This window comes from Charadrius vociferus, unplaced genomic scaffold (assembly GCF_000708025.1).
Source record: "Charadrius vociferus isolate BGI_N301 unplaced genomic scaffold, ASM70802v2 scaffold90, whole genome shotgun sequence".
NCBI lineage: Eukaryota > Metazoa > Chordata > Aves > Charadriiformes > Charadriidae > Charadrius > Charadrius vociferus.
Genome location: NW_009647222.1, coordinates 12345565 through 12366026, shown reverse-complemented (window position 1 = coordinate 12366026; position 20462 = coordinate 12345565). Strand labels below are relative to the sequence as shown.

Genomic DNA, 20462 nt, shown 5'->3' with positions numbered 1-20462 from the left:
ACCTGTGGCTCATCAGAGCACTTTATATAGAAGGTCCTTACTGTCTTTTTTTTTTTTTCTTCACCATCTTGTAACAGGAGCTGCAGCAGGCAAAAGAAAATAATGCAGTTATGCAGTTGTCACAGCCAGATCAATAAAAGATACGAATCGTTCTCTGCACAAACTTGGTTTCTTTCTACCACTGAACACCCTAAGAAACACAAGAAACCAGCAAGAGCTTCTTTACATTGATACTTCTGATCAAACTTCATCTGTCATTTGTATTCCTCTTCACCACACCCTGTTCACCCCACCTTCTGAAACATGGCCACAGCTTGGGTGTCCTTGAGCAGGGTGACAGAGCAGAGTAACTCCTTGGCCCCTTGGTTTCAGATCTGCGACCACTGAGGTCCCCTCAGTGTCACCTAATCTCACACCTCCTGAGCTCCAAGGACTTCAGAGTCATGGCAGAGACAAGCGACAGGTTGTCTGCTCATCTTTCTGATATGCACTCCTGTGTCTTTTCTTTTGAGGCAGAAAAAGTCAAGTACATGGTGTGCTGGGACTTGTAACATATTGACTATGACTTAATAAAAAAATGTGGCTTAGGGAGAGATGTACGCCCTGTCATTCCTCATCGGATACTGGCTCTGAAAAATCTCTCCTCTTTGTACGATGCCTATTTACATCCTTAGCAAAGCTTTTCCTTCTATGACCTGTGACTAAATATTAAGTCTTTCATGAGATTGGACTATCTCTGTTTAAACACAAGGGACACTATTAATTGCCGAGTGCCATTTTTTCCAGGATAGATTAACCCTCTTGTTAAATATGTGGCAAGATCAAATGTTGTGTTGGTTTAACAGCTGATAAAAGCTCTATCATGGGAATGTACCTTGTTTTTTGGCTGAAATGCGTTAGATTAGCCCACTGATTTTTTCCATTCCTAATATGCATGTTCCCATAAAAGAGGCTTTCTGTTTTTAATGAACTGGTGCGGACGTACTTTCTTCCAGACACCATGTGATTCCTGCACAGTTTCTCTGTACATCTTCTCCCTTTGCAAGCCTCGTTTCTGCTGCTAGATTCTCCTTCCATTGAAAGGACCACTGATGATGGATTGCTGGACACCCGGACACCACAGACTTTCCCGTCACGGTGGTCCAAGCAATGTGAAATGAAAAAGGCCAGTAGCTTTTCTTGTATGGGGCATCAAGGACTGCTGAGCTGCCTGCGACCAACTAGGCATAGTTCGTCTCATGCAAAGCACCCTCAGTGCAGCAAACCAAATCGGGGGTGTAAAAAATGGGGCACCTTGCAGCCAGAACAAAACCAAAACCCAAGAAAACAAGACAGCTGTAGAGTTTCTTTTTTTCTTGTCTTTTAAGTCATGTTAAAAATGGGCAAGCTGAGACAAGCTCCCTTGTGGCAGAGGTCTGGGGTGGGGGAGGGCAGTGGGAGGCATAAAAAAAACAAATTCCAAAACAAAGCCAAAATCAATTACAAGATATAAGTATAGCTATTTGGTCTCTAGTTCTCTACCACTTTTCAGATTGGTGAATCATCTACCTCTCCAGCAGCACAAAATGATCCTGGAGAGGTTTCTGAGTAATACAAACCATGCAACGGGTCCCCTTGCTTTCTCCCTGCGATGCAAAAAACAGTCCTTCACCTTTCACCCCAAAATTGCTAGCAGGTATAAGAAATACCCCTCCCTTTTGTAATTACAGATGCTTCAGCCTTTGCTTTTTTACAGAAGGCTTTGAGCTGAAATTCTGCATTGTGGATATATTGTGTGGGTTACATATATATATGTGAAACATTTCTATATACACACATATATATATGTATTTGTCCCTGCCCTCCCTCCCTCCCGCTCCATTCTATCACTTCTTTGCTAGAGGGAGGGAAAACGTCAACATCAGTCTATTGCAGAGGTTTGTCACATTTATTTTTCTCCTCCCTGGAGCACTTAGGTGATTGGTTTTGGTCCATATTCCAGCAGTTAATAGCCACTCACAGGACTCGTTGTGAGCCCAAGCTATGCTGGGATGATATCCCACCCCACACGTGAAGGGTGACTCCTCTTCATTTGACAAGTATGTGTGGTGAATTCTTTTGGTAGCTTCAACACATTTCCCAGTGGCAGCACATGTAAATTGATCCGAGCAAACTGGAACCCTTGAGCAAATCCCTTCTGTGTTGCTATTGTTTTATGCGGTGTTATGTCATGAGACTTGCACAGAAAATAAAAGCACTCTATTTCCATAGGAAAGCCTTCAAAAAAAAAAAAAGCATAATCTGATGTCTTGTCCTATGTGAGATAAGGAAAGTCAAACTGCATGTTTATTAGGGAAAAAACAACAAAAAAACCCCAAAACTGAAACAAACCGAAAAGAAAGAAAGAACTCATGGGAGACTTTGTAGGAACAGTGAAGTAGTGCATAAGTCCAGGCTTTCTCCCCTTTACTTTTCTGCCAGCACCACTTCTGCCTGTTAGTTTGTTTTGTTAAGGTGCTTCAGGTCCTGCGTGGTTTTCAAGCTAAGCGGCAATCCCAAGTACTGCTTCTGTGTTGCTGCTTCCCCTCCCAAACTGTGCCAGCCATCCGGGCAGATGTTTCTTCCATAGGCCCACAGAGGCGGTGCACCAGTTCCCTTCAGCACTCATCTTCTTGGTATATTTGTTCATCCAGTTCCTGGGATTCAAGGTGCTCAAGGCGGTCTGTTCGGCCACTCATAATCTCATCTGGGGTCTTCATGAACCTGCAAAACAGAGAAACAAGCGGATTTCCCAGTGGTCTCAGTTTTTACGTTCATCAAGAAATTGAGGCCCCTGAGCTCTACAGCTCCCGAAATCATCTTTGCTGTATCCTCCCAATGCCTTAGTATTTCCCAGCTTCTCCCCAGCCTACTTGTGTCTTCCCTCCTCCATACCTTGAAAGGAAACAAAAAAAAAATCACAGGCATTTAACCCCTGCTCTTTTAATGTCCAAATTTGAACTAAACCCCATAGTCTTTTCCGTGATGATATTTACTTCTTCTCCCTCATATTGTTTGCTGTTGTCATGTAAGATGCCACAGGTACACTTGTTTATGGTGTCTGGTGACAGAAACATTAAAGACCTTTATGGCCAGCACATTTCAAAGCAAAAGCACTTGCAAGGCATGGAGACGCAGAGGCTACTAGTTTGTGCAGGCTCATGTGTAGGTGAATGAAGAGCAATATGAAACACCAAAGGAACAGTGGTGGAAAAAGCCAAGGACCAAGTCAGAACAAGTTCTGGGAAATGGAAAAAACCCTGAAAGAAAAAGCTCTTGGGCTAGGGAACCATGAGCAAAGACAGTCTCTTCCCGTGTGATTGCAGCAAGTACAATCGTAATGAAGCACATCCTCTGTAAATGAATGTCATGGCTCCCAGCACTAATGTCTTGATGCAGTAAGTCTGCAGGGGGCTAGAAACAGAAACTGCCTCTGGGGAGGCATGGCAGCAGTAGGAAATGGGAAGGGACATCCACCAGCCTGCAGATCAAGTCTGCAGTCTTGATCTTTGCCAGGATGCTTTTGTGTCCTACCGCACGCAGATAATATGGAAAAGCTCTGCTTTTTCTTTCTGGATTTAATGGCGTAGGAAGAGAGAGTGGCACAGGAAGGATGAAATCGTAGTTCAAACACAAATCACTTTCCTACCCCATAAGTACTTCTGGAGAAACTAGGATGAAAGATGTTTATGCTGGAAGTGTTACAAAATTTCAGTCTTTCATTAACGATGTACTGGCTAACATTCAGCAATACAAAATGTGTTAATCAGAGGAGCTGATTTTATTTCAGGTTGATGATATGCTCAGTATCTTTGCCCCAGTGAAAACAAAACCAACTGACAGGAGCCTTGTTACTATCACTGACCCAGAAAAATCACTGCTGAAGCTAATGGGCAAGACTTGCCTCCTCTTCTGCCTCTGAGGTTATAAAGCTGAGAGTTTTCCATCTGAAAAATCTGAAGTCTCTCAGCAAACGCACAGCACAGCCTGGAACTAACCTTTTGCCACCTCTTCTAATTTTGGAAATCATGTGCACATATGCATTTAGGAAAAAAATAAAAGGGCTGTGACTCACTGCTGTGTCACTCCCATTTGTATGCTGGAAGAACGCTGCTGATCTAAATGGTGTTACGGTGGTGAAAAAATAGCATACAGAAGCAGTGAATCAGTCCCTGGTTACACAGTGAAAACGCACCAAAGCCTACTGGCCAGATTGTGCCCTGATTTAAACCCTTTGCTTGTCTTTTTGACCTTGCGTGAGGATGAAATCAAAACAGAGAGTGATCCCACTGCCCTCCCTACCTTCCGTCTGATCTGTTTCCTAAACGATATAGGAAATGGGCTGATGTGAACCGTACCACAGTACTTGGGGTATTCTTTCTGGTCTGTGTTCTAAGTCACGTCAAGGAACTAAAAGCATGGGTATTTGTAATAGCATTTGATTAAAATTAAAAAAAACCCAAGTGAACTACAAGTGAATGAAGAAACAGTAGCTGTGATCTCTTTTGTTGCAGAAGGCACTCAGGCAACCTATTAGAAATCCCTTCTCTGACTCCATTTTACTTAAAGCTCTGTACAGATATCTGCAGATGACAACTGCCTGCATGTTACTTATAAAATCTTATTTCCTATTATTTCTGTGCTTGTGAGAAATAGCCAAGAAAGGCACATTAATGGCTTGATTTTTTGCAGCTGTTCTTCTTTTTCTCTTCAGATATAAATAGGTCTAAGAAAACAACATCAATAAGTTTTTATTGGGAATTGTGCAAAAAATGCTTTGTTGTTTTATTTTCCAGTTTCCAAAGGAAATGAGGTTTATATGCTCATGTTTTATGCTCCCTGGTGACCTTTGAATCTGTTGGTCAATTTTGGGCAAGTCTGACAGAGGAACTGAGGTCTCCAAGGGTATAAAGCTTCTACAGTTTTGAGAAAATTGGCAGCCTGGTTGAGAAGAGATGGACTCCTGTTTTGTTTGTGCCCCCACCAAAGGAGAGGCTCCAAGATAAGCACATTCACTGTTCAGCATCACAGAATTCCCCCGGGACATCAGTTTTCACACAAGGCCATCGCGATCCAGGCTGCCTTCCTTGATACTGCTGCTAATGAAGCAACTTTGTTTTAACTTTCCACAAAAACCCCTAAAATCATGCAGTTGAATCTGCCTGTGAGTCCTTCTTCCCTTCACTCTCCTTCCCCCATCTAAGTCTCCTTCTAAGAGCTGACATAAACAAGACATTCCACAGAAACCTTTTCAGCCGTAGATAGTTTGAGTGCTAATGCAGTTCTGTTAGCTATTTAAGAAAACAAACTCCAAGACTGCCTTCCTATTGATATAATTTCCAAGCACATTACTAGATCCAGACCACTGACATCAAAGGAGTCTTTGGTCTGAGTTCAGTGCTCTGTGGGTAAGACGTACGCACTAGGATTTGCTGGTCTTGTCTGAAGAGAACCGGAGTGCTCGCGCACTCTTCCAGCTGCACTCAAGTTTTGACAAGTAACTCCCTGCTCTAACACTGTTTCAGGCACTATTTCCTAAATTCTTGGTTGTATCATCCAATCTGATGTGTTAGGTTTTATGTACAGCTCTTGGAGGTCCCTCTCTTCCTTGAAGGCAGCACTGCTGAAGACATGGTAATCAGCACTTCTTTTCTGTGGTGCTGATGCACTTGAGGAAATGCCTTATCCCTCCTTAGCTTTCAGCAGCAGCTGTTTCTGAGAAGTGAATTTGGAGTGGGTTTTCCAGCACTTTGGCTGAGATCATGAATCATTTAGCTAAAGTCTTAAACAAGGGCACAGCCTGCTTGAAGCAACTGAAAAGACTTCTGTTGAGTCCACTGATCATTGAAACAGGCCCATATTTTTGTAAATTGGTGCAGTTGCCTTGAAAGCTGGGAAGCACTGGTCTAGACAGCTTTTACAAATATATGCCCATTGTCACCTGTGTTATAGCTGTGGCAATGAAGTATCCCACACACAATTCCATCCTCCATCTTCAAAAACTAATTGTCTGCAGAAAGGAATGGCAAAGAAATGAAAAAATTACCTGAACAAAAGCCTTTGTCCTGGCTCCTTCCGGATAATATTTAGTTTGTAGTAGTGGCGTAGGGCTCTGGACATTTTCTCATAAGTCATATTTGTTCTGTTCTGTTTTTTTCAAAAGAAAAAGGAAAAAAAGTAGTGAGATGATTCATTAAAACCTTCCTAAGCCCCCAAAGGAGTTGCAGAACTATCACAGCTAGCTAAACTAACGAAGTCAGTTCAAGAAATTACATGTTCCACTCTTCTGATGTTTGCAGGCCCATCCTGCCCCTCCAGTCCTCATCACCGAATTTTTATGGGTCTATTTTCATTCAGGGCAATTTAAGCAAGGAAGTCCAACAAAAATGTGAAGTGAGGTTTTTCTACAGTTTCTTGGATCACAGATAACAAAAGGCTTCATCAACCACAAGAGGAGACATTAGATGGAGGGAGATGCTCATGCCAAGTGGGATGTGACAGACCTGTTCTTAATGAAACCACCTTTTGTAAAAATGTAAGAACAGTGGCTAATAACTGAATCTGTCAGCAATCCCTGTTAAAAGCACTGTTCCTCTGGGATTCCCCTCCATTAACTAGTTAATGCTTACAGAGCCCTGTGGAGACTGACAGCGTGTTTCTCCTCTTGTTATACAGATCCAAATCAAGAAGCCCATTAGGTGGTACATCTGTTTCTATGACAGAGCCTCCTCTTCATTTTGGGAGCTTCTGACCCCAAAGTCCATAGTCAGAGCACTGCATGTTGACTGAGGTATAGCCCTGCTGAAGCTCAATATCACAAGGCAGAAGTGATGGGCACTGGCAGAGCTGTTTGTGGGCAACCCCCATAGTACTGACTTGGGATAGCAGGATCAGTCCCTTAGGCTATGTCTACATGAAGAGCATCTTTCTGGTACAAGGAGCACTGGTTACTATGCTGGCAAAGAAACTCCCAGCAGAGACAACTATACTGGCAAAGCTGTATTTGCATGAGTATAAAGCAGCTGCCTTGCCATGGGCTAAACATGCCAAACTAGTAGAAGCACGCTTTTGCTCTGTGAGTCTCCATGTTAGAGGAGTTTGGCTTGGCACAGCTCTGGCAGTCCAAGATCAGGCAGGAGTCTGTAGTGTTGACCTGGCTTTATTAAATGAGACTGATCCACCTGTCTAAAATGCCCCCTGAGAACAGACCTCCTCTGCTTGCCCTGACCGCAACAGCTCTGCTAAGGGAGGCCACTTAAAGAGCTCCTGTGGCAGTTAAACACTAACAATGACAATTTTTTCCCTGCAAAATCTAGACTCCGCTCATTGGGAATCCCCCTGAAACAGCATGTCTGCTTTTTCCATTTCTCACATGCTAAAAGGCCACCGTGTCTCCCAAGTGGCTAGTGGTCTGAAATAGCTTCAGCGTGAGACATGATGGTAAGCCCTGATTATTAGCATGGAGATGCGGTAAGAGCAGAACTCTCCATTCTCAGTGTTGCAGCCCAAGACCTCTACGACAGATGTTCTTGTAAGCCATGAGTCACATGAGAAGATCTTGACCTTATCAAGATTATATGTTATGTATACTCATATACAGAATCACGGAATAGTTGAGGTTGGAAGGCACCTCTGGACATCACCTAGTCCAGTTCCTCTGCTCAAAGCAGGGTCAACCAAAGATGGTTGCTCAGGACTGTGTCCAGTTGGGTTTTGAACATCTCCAAGAATGGAGACTCCAGAGTCTCCTCTGGGCAACCTGCTCCAGGGTCTGACTACCTTCCTAGTCCCACACCTGGGGTCTCATGAAACCTAACAAGGGGAAATGTAAAATCCCACACCTTCTCAGGTCACTCCTCCCCAGGTGGGGTACTTTACATTGTGCCTTGTTAAGTTTAATGAAATTCCTGTTAGCCCATTTCTCCACCATGTCCAGGTCCATCTGGATGGCAGCACAACCCACTGGTCTATCAGCTACTCCTCCCAGTTTTGTATTGTCTGCAACTTTGCTGAGGGTGCGCTCTGTCCCATCATCCAGTTCATTAATGAATATGTTGAACAGTACTGGATCCAGAATCAATCCCCAGGGCAACATCACTGGTGACTGTATTTTGTGCCATTGATCACAACCTTTTCAGCCCAGCAGTTCAGCCAGTTTTCAGTCTACCTCACTGTATTCTTGCCTAGGTCATACTTCATTATTTTGTCTATGAGAATTTTATGGGAGACAGTCTCAAAAGCCTTTCTAAAGTCAAGATAAACTACATCTCCTGCTCTCCCTGCATCCACCGAGCTAATCATTTCATCGTAGATAGATATCAGGGTGGTCAAGCATGATTTCCCCTTTGTAAATCCATGCTGACTACTCATATGAATACACTCATATGCATGCACTCATATAGATATAGCTATACATATTTAGCCCCAAACTGCAAAAATCAGTAACTGCTTTCTAGAGAACAAAGCAGAATTACCCTCTTAAAAGGGTAATCTTGCAGCATCTGGTGTCTGTCACAGGACAGCATGTGAAATCTGAATGTTGGTGCAGACAGGAACACAGACAGAAAGCTCCTGCCGTGATGTAGTATACAGCTCCTTGTAGATCACATCTAACCAGAACATCCTTAGGATCAGGTTTCGGGAAGAAACGAGATGCCTTGAGAGAGAAGGACCGTTAATTGTTGCACTCCTGTAATTTTATAATTAAATGCATTTATAACTAAATGCCTTTTAACCAAACCAACAGGTTCTCCATATGAAGGATAGGTTTTAGTGCTTGAGGCTGGATGCTTTATATTTCTCATGTGCATAGAATGAAAGATTACAACTTTCCAGCAGTAGTTTATATGCACATGCTTTCTTCCTTCTTCCCCTGTTTGTAAGTGAATCTGTGTTGTTAGAAGAAGTGACGTGCCATAGGAAGAAAATTGCATTGCTTCCTTACCTTGTGGTTTCCCCACAGCCGGGCCAGCCCGTTGGGATCCACTATCCGAAATATTTTGGATTCCTTATCTTCCCATCGGATGAAATTTTCGTACCGGCTGTCAGAAAGCAGCTGATAAACATAATCCCAAAGCAACCTACAGTCTGTGAAGAGAAGAGCAAGAAAATATTGACTTTTTTACCTTGGGATAAATTCTGGAAACTTTTGGGTGGATATGTAGTGAAAGGACAGTTGGGATCAGGGCTGAAACAGCTGGTGCAATGTGAAATGCAAATGGCCTGGTTGGTACTGACCGATGTTTACAGAATGTACTGGAATATACAGCCTCTTCTCATGAGTCCTAGTCCCTCTGACATTGACTAAGCATCTTCATCACATTGAAAGCTGCATGAGATGACCTGCTGATCTTAGTTGTGTGTTTATTATTGTACTGATGCACATAAAACCACCACTGTTGGCCCTGATACTGTTGCTGGCTGTTTCAGTGGGGAAATCAAGAATCTTGCAACCTGCTCTCCCTGCTTGAGGCTGCCCATTTCTGTGCTAACATGAGGGGTCTAAAGCACGGGCAATGTTCCAGCTTTCCTTTATATGATCAATGTGATATAAAGTTGACACCTTCCACCATTTTTTAATTTACTTTTTGTTTTATTTTTTAAGGTCCCTGAAAAAAACCCCCAAGTATTATAATTACTTGAGTGCGACTGAGAGGTTAAATACTTTCTATTTGGATAATTGAATTCAAATTTCCTCTTGGCAAACACTCCTTAGGTCGCTAATTAAAGGTCTAACAGACACTTAGGTTTTAGTTTAGTGTTTTTCAGTTTCATAGCAGTCTCTTGAGACTGGGGAAGCCAAGAGCTGAGCTGCTCCTACTTCCTGCTTGCGATGTGCGTGTGCACGTAAGGGCAACTACAAAATACGGAAAGTGAATTGCACAGAGCTGGGGGTTCTGCTGCTGTCAGAAAAAACAGAGGTTTTATAGCTCAACTGTCCAGGTCCCTAAGATGGTCATATAGTTGCATTTTACTTTGAAAGCAAAACCAATTTCTGAGAGATGGCTTGTTAGAGTGGTCAAAGGGCATGCAACCAAAGACATCTAGCTTCTAGATGCTAAAATGGATTCTTGTCAGCCTGTCTTTCTATTCCTAGCTGTCTGGGTTTGGTATGTGTTACAATGGGGATGATGACATGTTCAGTGTAAGAATATAAAATGCTTTTTGAAATGGGATATGCATAACACATTTAATGAGCACTCCTGAAATGGTTAGAGAAATTAACATTATTGATGCATTTCCCACTTTTGAATTGTAAAGAGTATCTCTGAAACCTGTACTGTATCTAAATCCAGAGTTGAGTTTGCCAGTGCCCTTACTATAGACTATCCCTACCAGTCCTACAAAGAACAAAGCAGCCTGTTTTGAAGAGATGACATCTAGCAAAAATTGTAGGTTTCCGTTCTAGCTGAAACCTACCCTGATGGTCATCCGTGACAGCTACAAGAGGAGGAATGTGAAAGGAAAGCTGCAGTCAGATTTTTTGGTTGGAAAAACCATATTTTCATTAACATTTTTCACAGAAAAAATGTCCATTCCCATTTGAATTTTTTGGGGGTTTTAATTTAAAAAATGAAACCAATTTCCATTTTTTTCATTCATGGATGCAAATGTTCAGTGATAGCTTCCTCCCTCTCACCCAGAATAAGGTACCTGCAGTTGGGACCAGGACAGAAACTAATTTTCCTCTGCATGCATTTGCCAGCGACCAGCCTAGAGGGGTCCCTTCTTGGCAGACGGACGCGGAGAAGCCTTCCTTTCCCTGTCCCCCCACCCCAAGTCGCATATGTAGCCCAGCTGCCTAACCCACGGCTGTGGATACCAAGCAGGTCGCTGGCTGCAATTAAACGCCGCAATGCCAAACACAGCTGTGGCTAATCCCTCATGCAGCTCTGGGCACAACTGACTTCCCCTGGACTATGCAGGAGGTCTGTAGAAAAGCGTGAAGTTGAAAGTCTCAGACTAACACTACAATTTCGGTCATCTTTTCTCTCACAAATTCACAAACCCCAGTTCTTCCATCACCCTTCCATCAATAATTTTTCACACACACACACACACACACACACACTTACTTATGTCTCTTAGACACGCACATATTAGAAAAAACCTCCTTTTCTGGACTTCATTTATAAGGAACAAAGGAAGGAAGATTATATTGCTCTACTGGTTTGCGCCTTTTAATAATGTGGGAGATGGTCAGATAATAGGCTAGTAAGGGCCATGTGAGTGGTTCCTTGACACATTCCCAAAATCTTTCAAAGAAAGTTTGTACAGAAAATGATTTTTTAGTGCAAGCACCTTAATTTTAAAAAAGCCAACAAAAACTTTAACTGTTTTTTATTTTCCTTTTCCTTCTATTCATCTAGCTCTGACTCCCCAGGGCATATTTTACTAGTTGATCAGAGTTAGTAATACTGCTGCATTCCAGAAACTACCTTTTTTTCCCCATCATCCTGTGTAATCTGTGATAACTTTAACAACAAAACCTGCATAGTATATGTCAACAATTCATGCTGAATTCACTGTTTGAGATCAGCATTTCTCAAAGATCACCATGCTTTCTTTCTATCCAGTCCTTCATTAAAATCACTGTAAAGGGGACATGATTGTCTATGTCAGCGATAAATCCATTCACCACAACCATCAGTGGTTAGTACTGGGCTAAACACTTGTGGTGGGCTCAGGCTGGCCCTACCTCATCTATAGGAGAGGTCTGTCTTGGTGGGAGCAGTTTCAAATCAGAAAATATTGAGTTAGCTGATATTCATCACAGAAAAAAGAGTAACTTTTTGACCAAGGCAGGAATGGATTAGAAACCTAAGGGACAAGAGGAAGGATGTGGGGGTCTGTTGTTGAACCAGCGCTTTTGGACTGTGCTGGAAGTTTGCTGAGGTGGTTGGTTGGCATATGGCCCCATCAGGAGAGTGCTGCAGGAATCTGGCATCTCAATTTCAGTCGTTTGGTTTTGCTTGTGGACTGCTAGTCCTGGATGGAATCGCCCCCCTTGGGGTCAGCTGCAGGGATGACACTCCCACAGAGGCAAGTCAATGTCAGGCTCTGTCATATTCTTGAACGTGCAGCCCAGGGCAGACACCCTTTGACTATAGTAGCTTATAGCTAATATTTACAGTTCTGCAAAGATATGATTTACACTAAACTTTACTTTCACCTCATTATTTGCAATATGCAATGTTGTTTTTAATCAGCAGTATACTGCTGTTAACTATGCTCTAGAACATTTCCAAGTGTATAAATACAACTCTTACTGAGGTGGATGGCAGACCACTAATATCCTCTCTACAGTGGTCCCTGGAAGAGTTTCAAGGAGCTAATGGATCCTTGACAGCTGACTGGAATTGCACATGCAATGCGCATCACACTGTGCCAGGGCTGCACATTCACCTCAGTGTGGCTAGCAAGTAAATTCTAGTCGAACCTAACGGCTTTGGTTATTATTTTGGCTGTCATTACTTCCCCCCCACACATACACTGTGCCCCTCTCCTTCACAAAAACAAGAAAGCACAAAAAAAATCAGCCCAAGGTGTCTGGGGGGCAAATTATTGGACTAACAATAGACCTTCAGACTATAAGAAGAGGTAGGATTCAAGTGCACATTTATTTTTTGTTGTTGACTTAATTTTTAGAATGGGTTCAGGCTAAGCTTGAATATAAATATTCCTCAAATGAGAAAAACTCAATCTGCATCTTGAGATCTTCACAAGAAAAGTCGCAAGTGATCAAGGGTCCCATCCCATATTCTAAACTGACTGAGTTGCACAGACTTGCAGAGATATTTAGTAGACTGGTGGAATTTGCAAAAAAACCCAACCACCCAAGTATCTTAGACCTCTAAATCTGCTTCAACAGGAAAACTGAAAATCCTTGAAAATTCTGCTTGGCTTCTACAACCATTTAAAAACTTGTCTTCAAAAGCTACACTTGTCTATCAGCAAATTTAGATATATGACTGAGTTGCAATAATTTAATGAGCTGGCATGCATCAAGGCAACTGTGTCTCAAGTCACTGCAAATAGGAAATAAAAAGCATTAGCTTTAGACGCCAGGAGAAAAGATTTAGGCTCACTACATTTCCTCTCACCTCTGCTGAGAGCTATGAGCGTACACACTGTTATCATGGACCAGCTGATGCTTGACAGCACAATTTAGTTAAACGTATGCGCTCTGTTTGCACAATACCTAAATCGTTTGCCTTCTTTCAAATTTCTCATGGCAGACCTTTAGGAATATGAGCATAGGCATTCGGGGTTTTTTTGTTGTTGTTTTTAATCACAAATTATTTATGCCCTGGGTATCCTTCTACACAGATTGTACAGTAAAAAAATATGAGGTTCTGGAGGGGCCTCCCTGACTGACAGAGGAGCAGCCACTAAATAATCTACCACTATTAGGCCAGTAGAGACCATCTTTAATAGGACAATAGAGACTACAGGTCAAAGACTACCTGATAACTCTTAGAAAGTGTAATGAATTTGGAGTATAGTAGAGTCCATCTGGAGTAAACTGCATCCAATGAAACTGGTGAAAACCCAAGAAGAAGCAATGCTAGAAAATGCTATTAAAAGGAGCTTCTCCACGGGGAAAAGAGACACCTCCACAAAAAGCTGGTGAAAATACAGAAAGTTGCATCCTCCAGGAAGGCCAAAACTGTTACATGTATTTTCAGGAAGGACGGAGAAATTGAGAGAGGGACTTGTATGTGGATGGTTGTTTTGCATGTGTAAATCACTTGTTTGAGGGAAGTTTGGATGGTGTGAATGACTCCATGAAGACTAAATCATTTCCTTGGCTGTCAGAAGGCCTCCAACAGGAGCAGTCACATGGGGGGACTCTCCATGGGTGTGTGCTGGCTATTGAGCAATGGCAAGAGAGCACATGGATGTTGCTAAGGCCCAGCAAGTTTAAAAGTGTGGGAGATTCAATAAGGGAGTTGAGTCAGGGCTGGTACCTAAATTGTTTGGGCATGCTGCAATTTCCTGCCTTTTGGCTAAAATAAGCTTACTTAGAAAGTAACTATGTCTCTGTAGCACAAGGAAACATCATTTCCCCCTAACACACACATGTACTTTTTTTTTAAAGTGAACTCAGATGGTTGAACTTTGTACAATCTCAAGGTAAAGGGATTTAGCTATGGAGAGAGCTGGGACTGAGAGGCTTTAAGGTGATGCACTATCAAACCACCTAGCCAAACTGGGAAGGTGGGGAATGACTCCCATCAATGTAGCAGACATTTCCATGTCCTACCATTTTCTGAGCTGTACTACTGGGCAAGACTGAACTACATAATTAGCTGGGAATTAGGGCAAACTGTACCTTCAAATGGAGAGGCATGGCTACAACTGTCTTCCTGCAGTTAATGCTTCTAGAGGGATTTTTATAGCTATGCACAAGGTAGTGATAAGGTGTAGAGCACTTAGCTGGCTCTCAAAATGTCCCCCATAAGCACTGCCCTACATGTGCAAGAGGAAGCAGTATCACACTCCTGCTAATAACAGCCATGTATTGTACAGTCCCGAGGTCGGCAGAGCTAGAGCAAAGCCTTGGGGGCTGCCTCCCCACTCAGTCTCCTGGCTGCTGCTTGGCTGCCAGGGTTGACACTAGGCACAAGAAAAATATGCAGCTGCACAGCTCTGGAGAGGGTGGGGGAGAGGAGACAGAGCGGTTGGGGTTTGAGAAGTAGGAAGAAATCTCTTCTATAAACAGCAATTGCTGGCTTTAAACCCCACTGATAGCAGCAAGCTTGCCTCCTCGCTCTAGTTTTAACCCCTCCTTTCATATGGCAGAAGTGCCCAAAGCTCAGCCACTCCTCCTTGAATGAAAACTCAATTTCTCTTCCCTGGCTGAAAAGCTCTGTTTACTGTCCGCAATTACACTACTGTTTCGGTAATGTTTCAAAAAAAAAAGGGAAACTGTAATATTGTCATTAAGAATCCCTTGTGACAGTCAAATAGACACTGTGTGAGTGGAAGCATGTGTTATAGATTCTTCATTTCAAATATTGTTTAAGTCTATAGGCACAGTCTTCTGAATATACACCTAAAGAACACTGGCATATAAATACTTCCTAATGGCTATATGATAGTAATACATATATCTCTTAGAACTGAAATACCATCTCAGAATGATCTATAAATTAAACATTATGGATCTTAGGTTCTTAGTACTTTGACACTTGTCCAGCCATTACAAATGACTTCTCTACTATCATTTGGCCAAGGTAGTCTTGATGCTGCAGTAGTGAGAGGTCTTACATCTCTGCTCCCTTAGACTAAATAATGCTGTTAACAGTATAGGCATATACATGCTAAAGACCTCTTTTGTTCAGAATATAACATTCCCCTGCGCTGCAGTATTTCCTAAAACACACACTGCATCTGAGACCCCTGTTGTTTAAGTGAGGCCCATGGCGCAGAAGCAGGGCTGACCTTCTTCATGTATCTACAACCAAAATCCTCTCTTAAGTGCAGAAATGTTTTGTGAGACCCACCCACAACTTGCACTGAAGATCATTATATAAAACGCATTCGGTCTGGCTGATGACTGACTTGGAAACTAACATGGCTTCACAGCGGACGAGATCATGCCAAAGTAACGTTGTCATACTCCCTCTGACATCAGCTGAGGCCTTACCCCTTGCTGAGTAGGTTAGCCTAAAATTTCTCCAGTGTGATATCATTTGACTTAAGTGGTTCTGTGATTTCTACCAGCTGAAGAGTTCTCCCAAGCTTGGGCCCCTTTATTTTACAAGGTGGTTTGAGCTTCAGCTGCATTTGTTCACAGTGAACCAAGCAATTGCTATTGACAACTGAGACTAATGAACAGAACTTCTCTAGAAGTTCTCTGGTACTCTGGTTTCTGTAAGTACACCTGAAGCGTGGTTAGGATAGCTAATGTGGTGATGCTCACGGTATCAAAATGATAGTAAAATTCATCTGGCCATAGAAGCTGCCACGAGAAGGTCCTGATCTCCCTTCCATTTTATCCTCCCTTCCTCCTGCTGCTTACCTTGTGCTGTCTCTGTTGTTAGATTTCTCTGTGAGATGACTTAAATTACTTAAACAGATGAAAACAAACCTTGCAAAAACCACCAGCCGGCTTTCTGCTATTTGAGAGCTGAATCTGCGTGCAGGAAGATCTAGTGAATGCTAAAACCAGCACAAAGAAGGTGGCAAGATTACACTGGCAGAGCAGGCAAGCACAGGGAGGAAAGAGAGGCCCAGAAGGTCCCGTGGACCTTCAGCTTGCTGTCTGTGATCATCAGGAGCGATGCATCCCAGCAAAGAAGGCGGCAGGCAGAAAAGCCAGGAGGCCTGCATGGGTGAACAAGGAGCTCCTGGACATACTCAAAAGTAAAGAGGCCAATAGGGGGTGGAAACAGGGGCGCGTAGCCAGGGAGGAATACAGAGGAATCGTTCAAGCAGCCGGGGGATCAGGTTAGGCAAGCTAAAGCTCAGATTGAATTAAATCTGGCCAGGGACATCAAGACAAACAAAAAATCCTTCTATAAGTATGTCAGCAAGAAAAGAAAGACTAGGGAAGAGGTGGGCCCTCTCTGGAAGGAAACGGAAGACCTGGTCACTTGGGATAGAGACAAAGCCGAGGTACTCAACAACTTTTTTGTTTCAGTCTTCACTGGCAAAGACTACAGCCACCCCATGATGCAGAAGGCAAAGGGAAGGACTGGGAAAATGAAAAACCACCCACTGTAGGTGAAGATCAAGTACAAAACCACCTGAGGAACCTGAAGGTGCACAAGTCCATGGGACCTGATGAGGTACATCCGTGGGTCCTGAGGGAACTGGCAGACTAAGTTGCTAAGCCACCATCCATCATATTTGAGAAGTTTTGGCAGTCTGGTGAGCCCAGCAAGATCATGGAGCAGATACTCCTGGGAACACTGCTAAGGCACATGGAAAATAAGGAGGTGATGGGTAGCAGCCAACATGGCTTCACCAAGGGCAAGTCATGCCTGACAAATTTGGTGGTCTTCTACGAGGGGCTTACAGCAGTAGTGGACAAGGGAAGAGCAACTGACGTCATCTACCTGGATTTGTGCAAAGCGTTTGACACTGTCCCACACGATATCCTAGTCTCTAAATTGGAGAGACAAGGATTCAACAGATGGACCACTCTGTGGGTAAGGAATTGGCTAGACGGTCACACTCAAAGAGTTGCAGTCAACAGCTCAATATCCAAGTGGAGAACAGTTACGAGTGGTGTTCCTCAGGGGTCAGTACTGGGACTGGTGCTGTTCAACATCTTTGTCGGCAACATGGACAGTGGGGTTGAGTATACCGTCAGCAAGTTTGCTGATGATACCAAGCTGTTTGGTCAGGTAGACACACTGGAGGAGAGGGATGCCATCCAGAGGGACCTGGACAGACTGCAGAGGTGGGCCCATGACAACCTCATGCTGTTCAACAAGTGCAAGGTCCTACACCTTGGTCAGGGCAATCCCAAGCACAAATACAGGCTCGGCGGGGAATGGATCAAGAGCAGCCCTCAGGAGAAGGACCTAGGGGTGCTGATTGACAAGAAGCTCAACATGATCCAGCAATACGCAATCAGAAAGTCAACCATATCCTGGGCTGCATCAGAAGAAGTGTGGCCAGCAGGCCAAGGGAGGTCATTCTGCCCCTCTGCTCTGGTGAGACCCCACCTGGAGTACTGTGTCCAGCTCTGGAGCCCCCAAAACAGGAAAGGCATGGACCTGTTGGAGTGGGTCCAGAGGAGGGCCACAAAGATGATCAGAGGACTGAAGCACCTGTCCCATAAGGACAGGCTGATAGAGTTGGGGTTGTTCAGCCTGGAGAAGACAAGGGTCTGGGGACACCTTATAGCGGTCTTCCAGTTCTTAAAGGGGGCCTAAACGAAAGCTGGAGAGGGACTTTTTACAAGGGGATGTAGTGATAGGACGAGGGGGAATGGCTTTAAACTGGAAGAGGGTAGATGTAGATCAGATATTGGGAAGAAATTTTTCACTCTGAGGGTGGTGAGACACTGGAAGATGTTGCCCTGAGAAACTGTGGAAGCTCCATCCCTGGAGGTGTTTAAGGCCAGGCTGGATAGGGCTTTGAGCAACCTGGTCTAGTGGGAGGTGTCCCTGCCCATGGCAGGGGGGCTGGAACTAGATGATCTTCAAGGTCCCTTCCAACCTAAACCATTCTCTGGTTCTATGATCCCCCTTGCTGGAGAAGGTCAGTAAGTCTCTGAGAAGACTCTACTCTAGGGCATCTGGATTTGTTTAAACTGTAGCCAGAACCAAAAGATCACAAAGGTTAATGGCTCTTACTTGTATGGAAAATAAAAAAGATAGTTCCTAAGTCCTGACTTGGTTTAGGCTTGCCATGGAGATGCGCTCTAATTGCAGTTTAACCACATCCTATACTGTGCAACAGGCACAGCTTTCTGGACAAGCCAAATGGACCTTCAGGCTATCTAACTGGTACATGAAGCTCATTAGGCTGGCTGATACTGTTACTTGTTTCAGGACTGTGATGAGAACTACTCAGCTAACTTGCTCTCATCACACAAATGGAGAGGGAGGAAAAATAAAGCTGGTGCAAAGGAGATGGAAGACATATGGCTTGACCTTATCAAATCAGTTCCTGTATTCTTGCTGAAAGCTTTTTCTGAGGCAAAAAAAAATATTGGCAAAACAACAGACAGCACACTGAGAAAGAAAGAAATAGCTACAGTAGGATTACTGCTGCGTTGAGACACAATCCAGCCTCAGTATCTATCTAACTCCAGGACATACTTAATTCAGCAGATAAAACTACAATAAAAAAGTAACTAAGTCTCATGATTACGGGGTTAAATGGCTCTGAGGACTGAGGGAGCATTGATCCTGAGACGGAGAAGCCCTGCTCATCCCTATATGGTAATCCGTGTCCAGGTTACTGAGGGAAAAGAGTTTTCTTTCTGTGAATGTTGGCTGCTGTTGGAAGCAGGATGGTAAACCGGAACAGCAAAGCCAATGTTTCTATGTGGAGAAACCTCTTGACAGACAACTGTTTGTTCAGCTCAGTAAATTCAAGCTGGGGCTGAGGAAAGAGGTTGCCAGATCGCACAATACAACAGTTGTATGTTGCTTCTGTCTTGTACCCAAATGCCGAGTAGGAGATCAGGCAGAAGAAGAGCAGAAACCTGAGACTCATGCTGCAAACAGTTGTGCTGTGAGGTTGTAAAAGTAACACAGCAAGACAAGGCCAAGCTCCGTCTTTGCCAATAAAAATGTGTAAGGGGAAGTAGGATCCAAAAGGTTCATATCCCTCATGGTGTTGTAGAAAAGAGCACTCAAATCACAAAGAATATGTAACGAATGGGCCACAGACAATTTGATAGCTGAAGACTTTGCAAGCTAAAGTCTGTTGTATTAAAAAATGTCTTTTTTTCCCACTGTCCCATTCTCCTGCTCCATCCCCCTATTCCCACCAAACAGACAGGTATTTCCAGTATTAGCTTCAAGTGTTGTTCTTTTCCTGCTCCACCACAATGGTAGGAAGCACTCTTCCATTTATCTTGCTAAAGAAACCTGCCTCTGATCCTCCACTGGCTTTCCCTCACCTTTATTGGTCATGAAGGGCAATGACTAGGAAAAGGGAAAGAAATTCAGCCTCTGCCTGTTCACACGTACATTCTACAAAAACCTCACAATCATTTTGACATTAGAAAACTGGCCAAACACTTTAATGATGGGAATTTAAGAATTAAGGATGAAGCTTTATCTTCTGAATTGTACTTTAGAGAAGTCGCCAAAGACGGGAGTGACTTGAATACAGCAAAGGCATTCCCAACAAGAGTAATAATTTTTGACCCAACAATGTGAGAATCTCCATTATCTTCTTTCACAAGCTCAGTTCACCCTCAGGCTTAGACTTCTGGTTTAGTTTTTTTTTAACGGCAGAAAATCATTGTCTGTAGGAGACTACTGCCCAAGAACCTCAGTTCTGTGCTCCACTAGAAAGCCCAGAGTGCTCTGAGAGGTGTGAGCATGGCTGGAGGACGTGGCTCCTAGTGTGTTCCCAGGAAGCCTCTCCTGAAGGGACTTCATAAGCCATAAACTTGTGACTTCCAATAGGCCCCTTGCAGAAAACTGAAATGTGACCTCCCCTTCTTGGGGTTAAATCTCTACATTTAGACACAGCCAAACTCTAACTCCCTTCTCTTCGCTCAACAGAGATGGAAAACAGTAGTCTTACCAATTTAAAGGTGTGCATTTGAATTAACATAAACTGATGCAAACTTTTGTATGCCACTTCTGACTGATTAGTATTAAACTCAGACTTAAATAGGCTTGTCTCTGAAGAGAGTGAAGTGCAGTGTCAACACTACAGGTGTATTTTCCTGGTTTAACTAAGAGGGTTCAAAGTGATGCAGGTTTGTTTTGTAGAAGAAAACCTGAATTACTGACACAAAT

The 20462-nt window shown here is 43.4% G+C and overlaps 1 protein-coding gene across 1 annotated transcript in view; it reads right to left on the bottom strand.

Annotated features, from left to right (window-relative positions):
- Positions 1-2289: 2289 nt before the first annotated feature.
- ETV6 (ets variant 6) overlaps positions 2290-20462 on the bottom strand; it is a 35896-nt gene continuing 17723 nt past the window's right edge. Inside the window, exons 4-6 of the mRNA XM_009879725.1 lie at positions 8963-9105; positions 6065-6165; positions 2290-2742 (exon numbers count right to left, since the gene is read on the bottom strand). Of these exons, the coding sequence (XP_009878027.1) occupies positions 2637-2742; positions 6065-6165; positions 8963-9105 (350 nt within the window). The 3' untranslated portion in view covers positions 2290-2636. The remainder of the gene's footprint in view (positions 2743-6064; positions 6166-8962; positions 9106-20462) is intronic.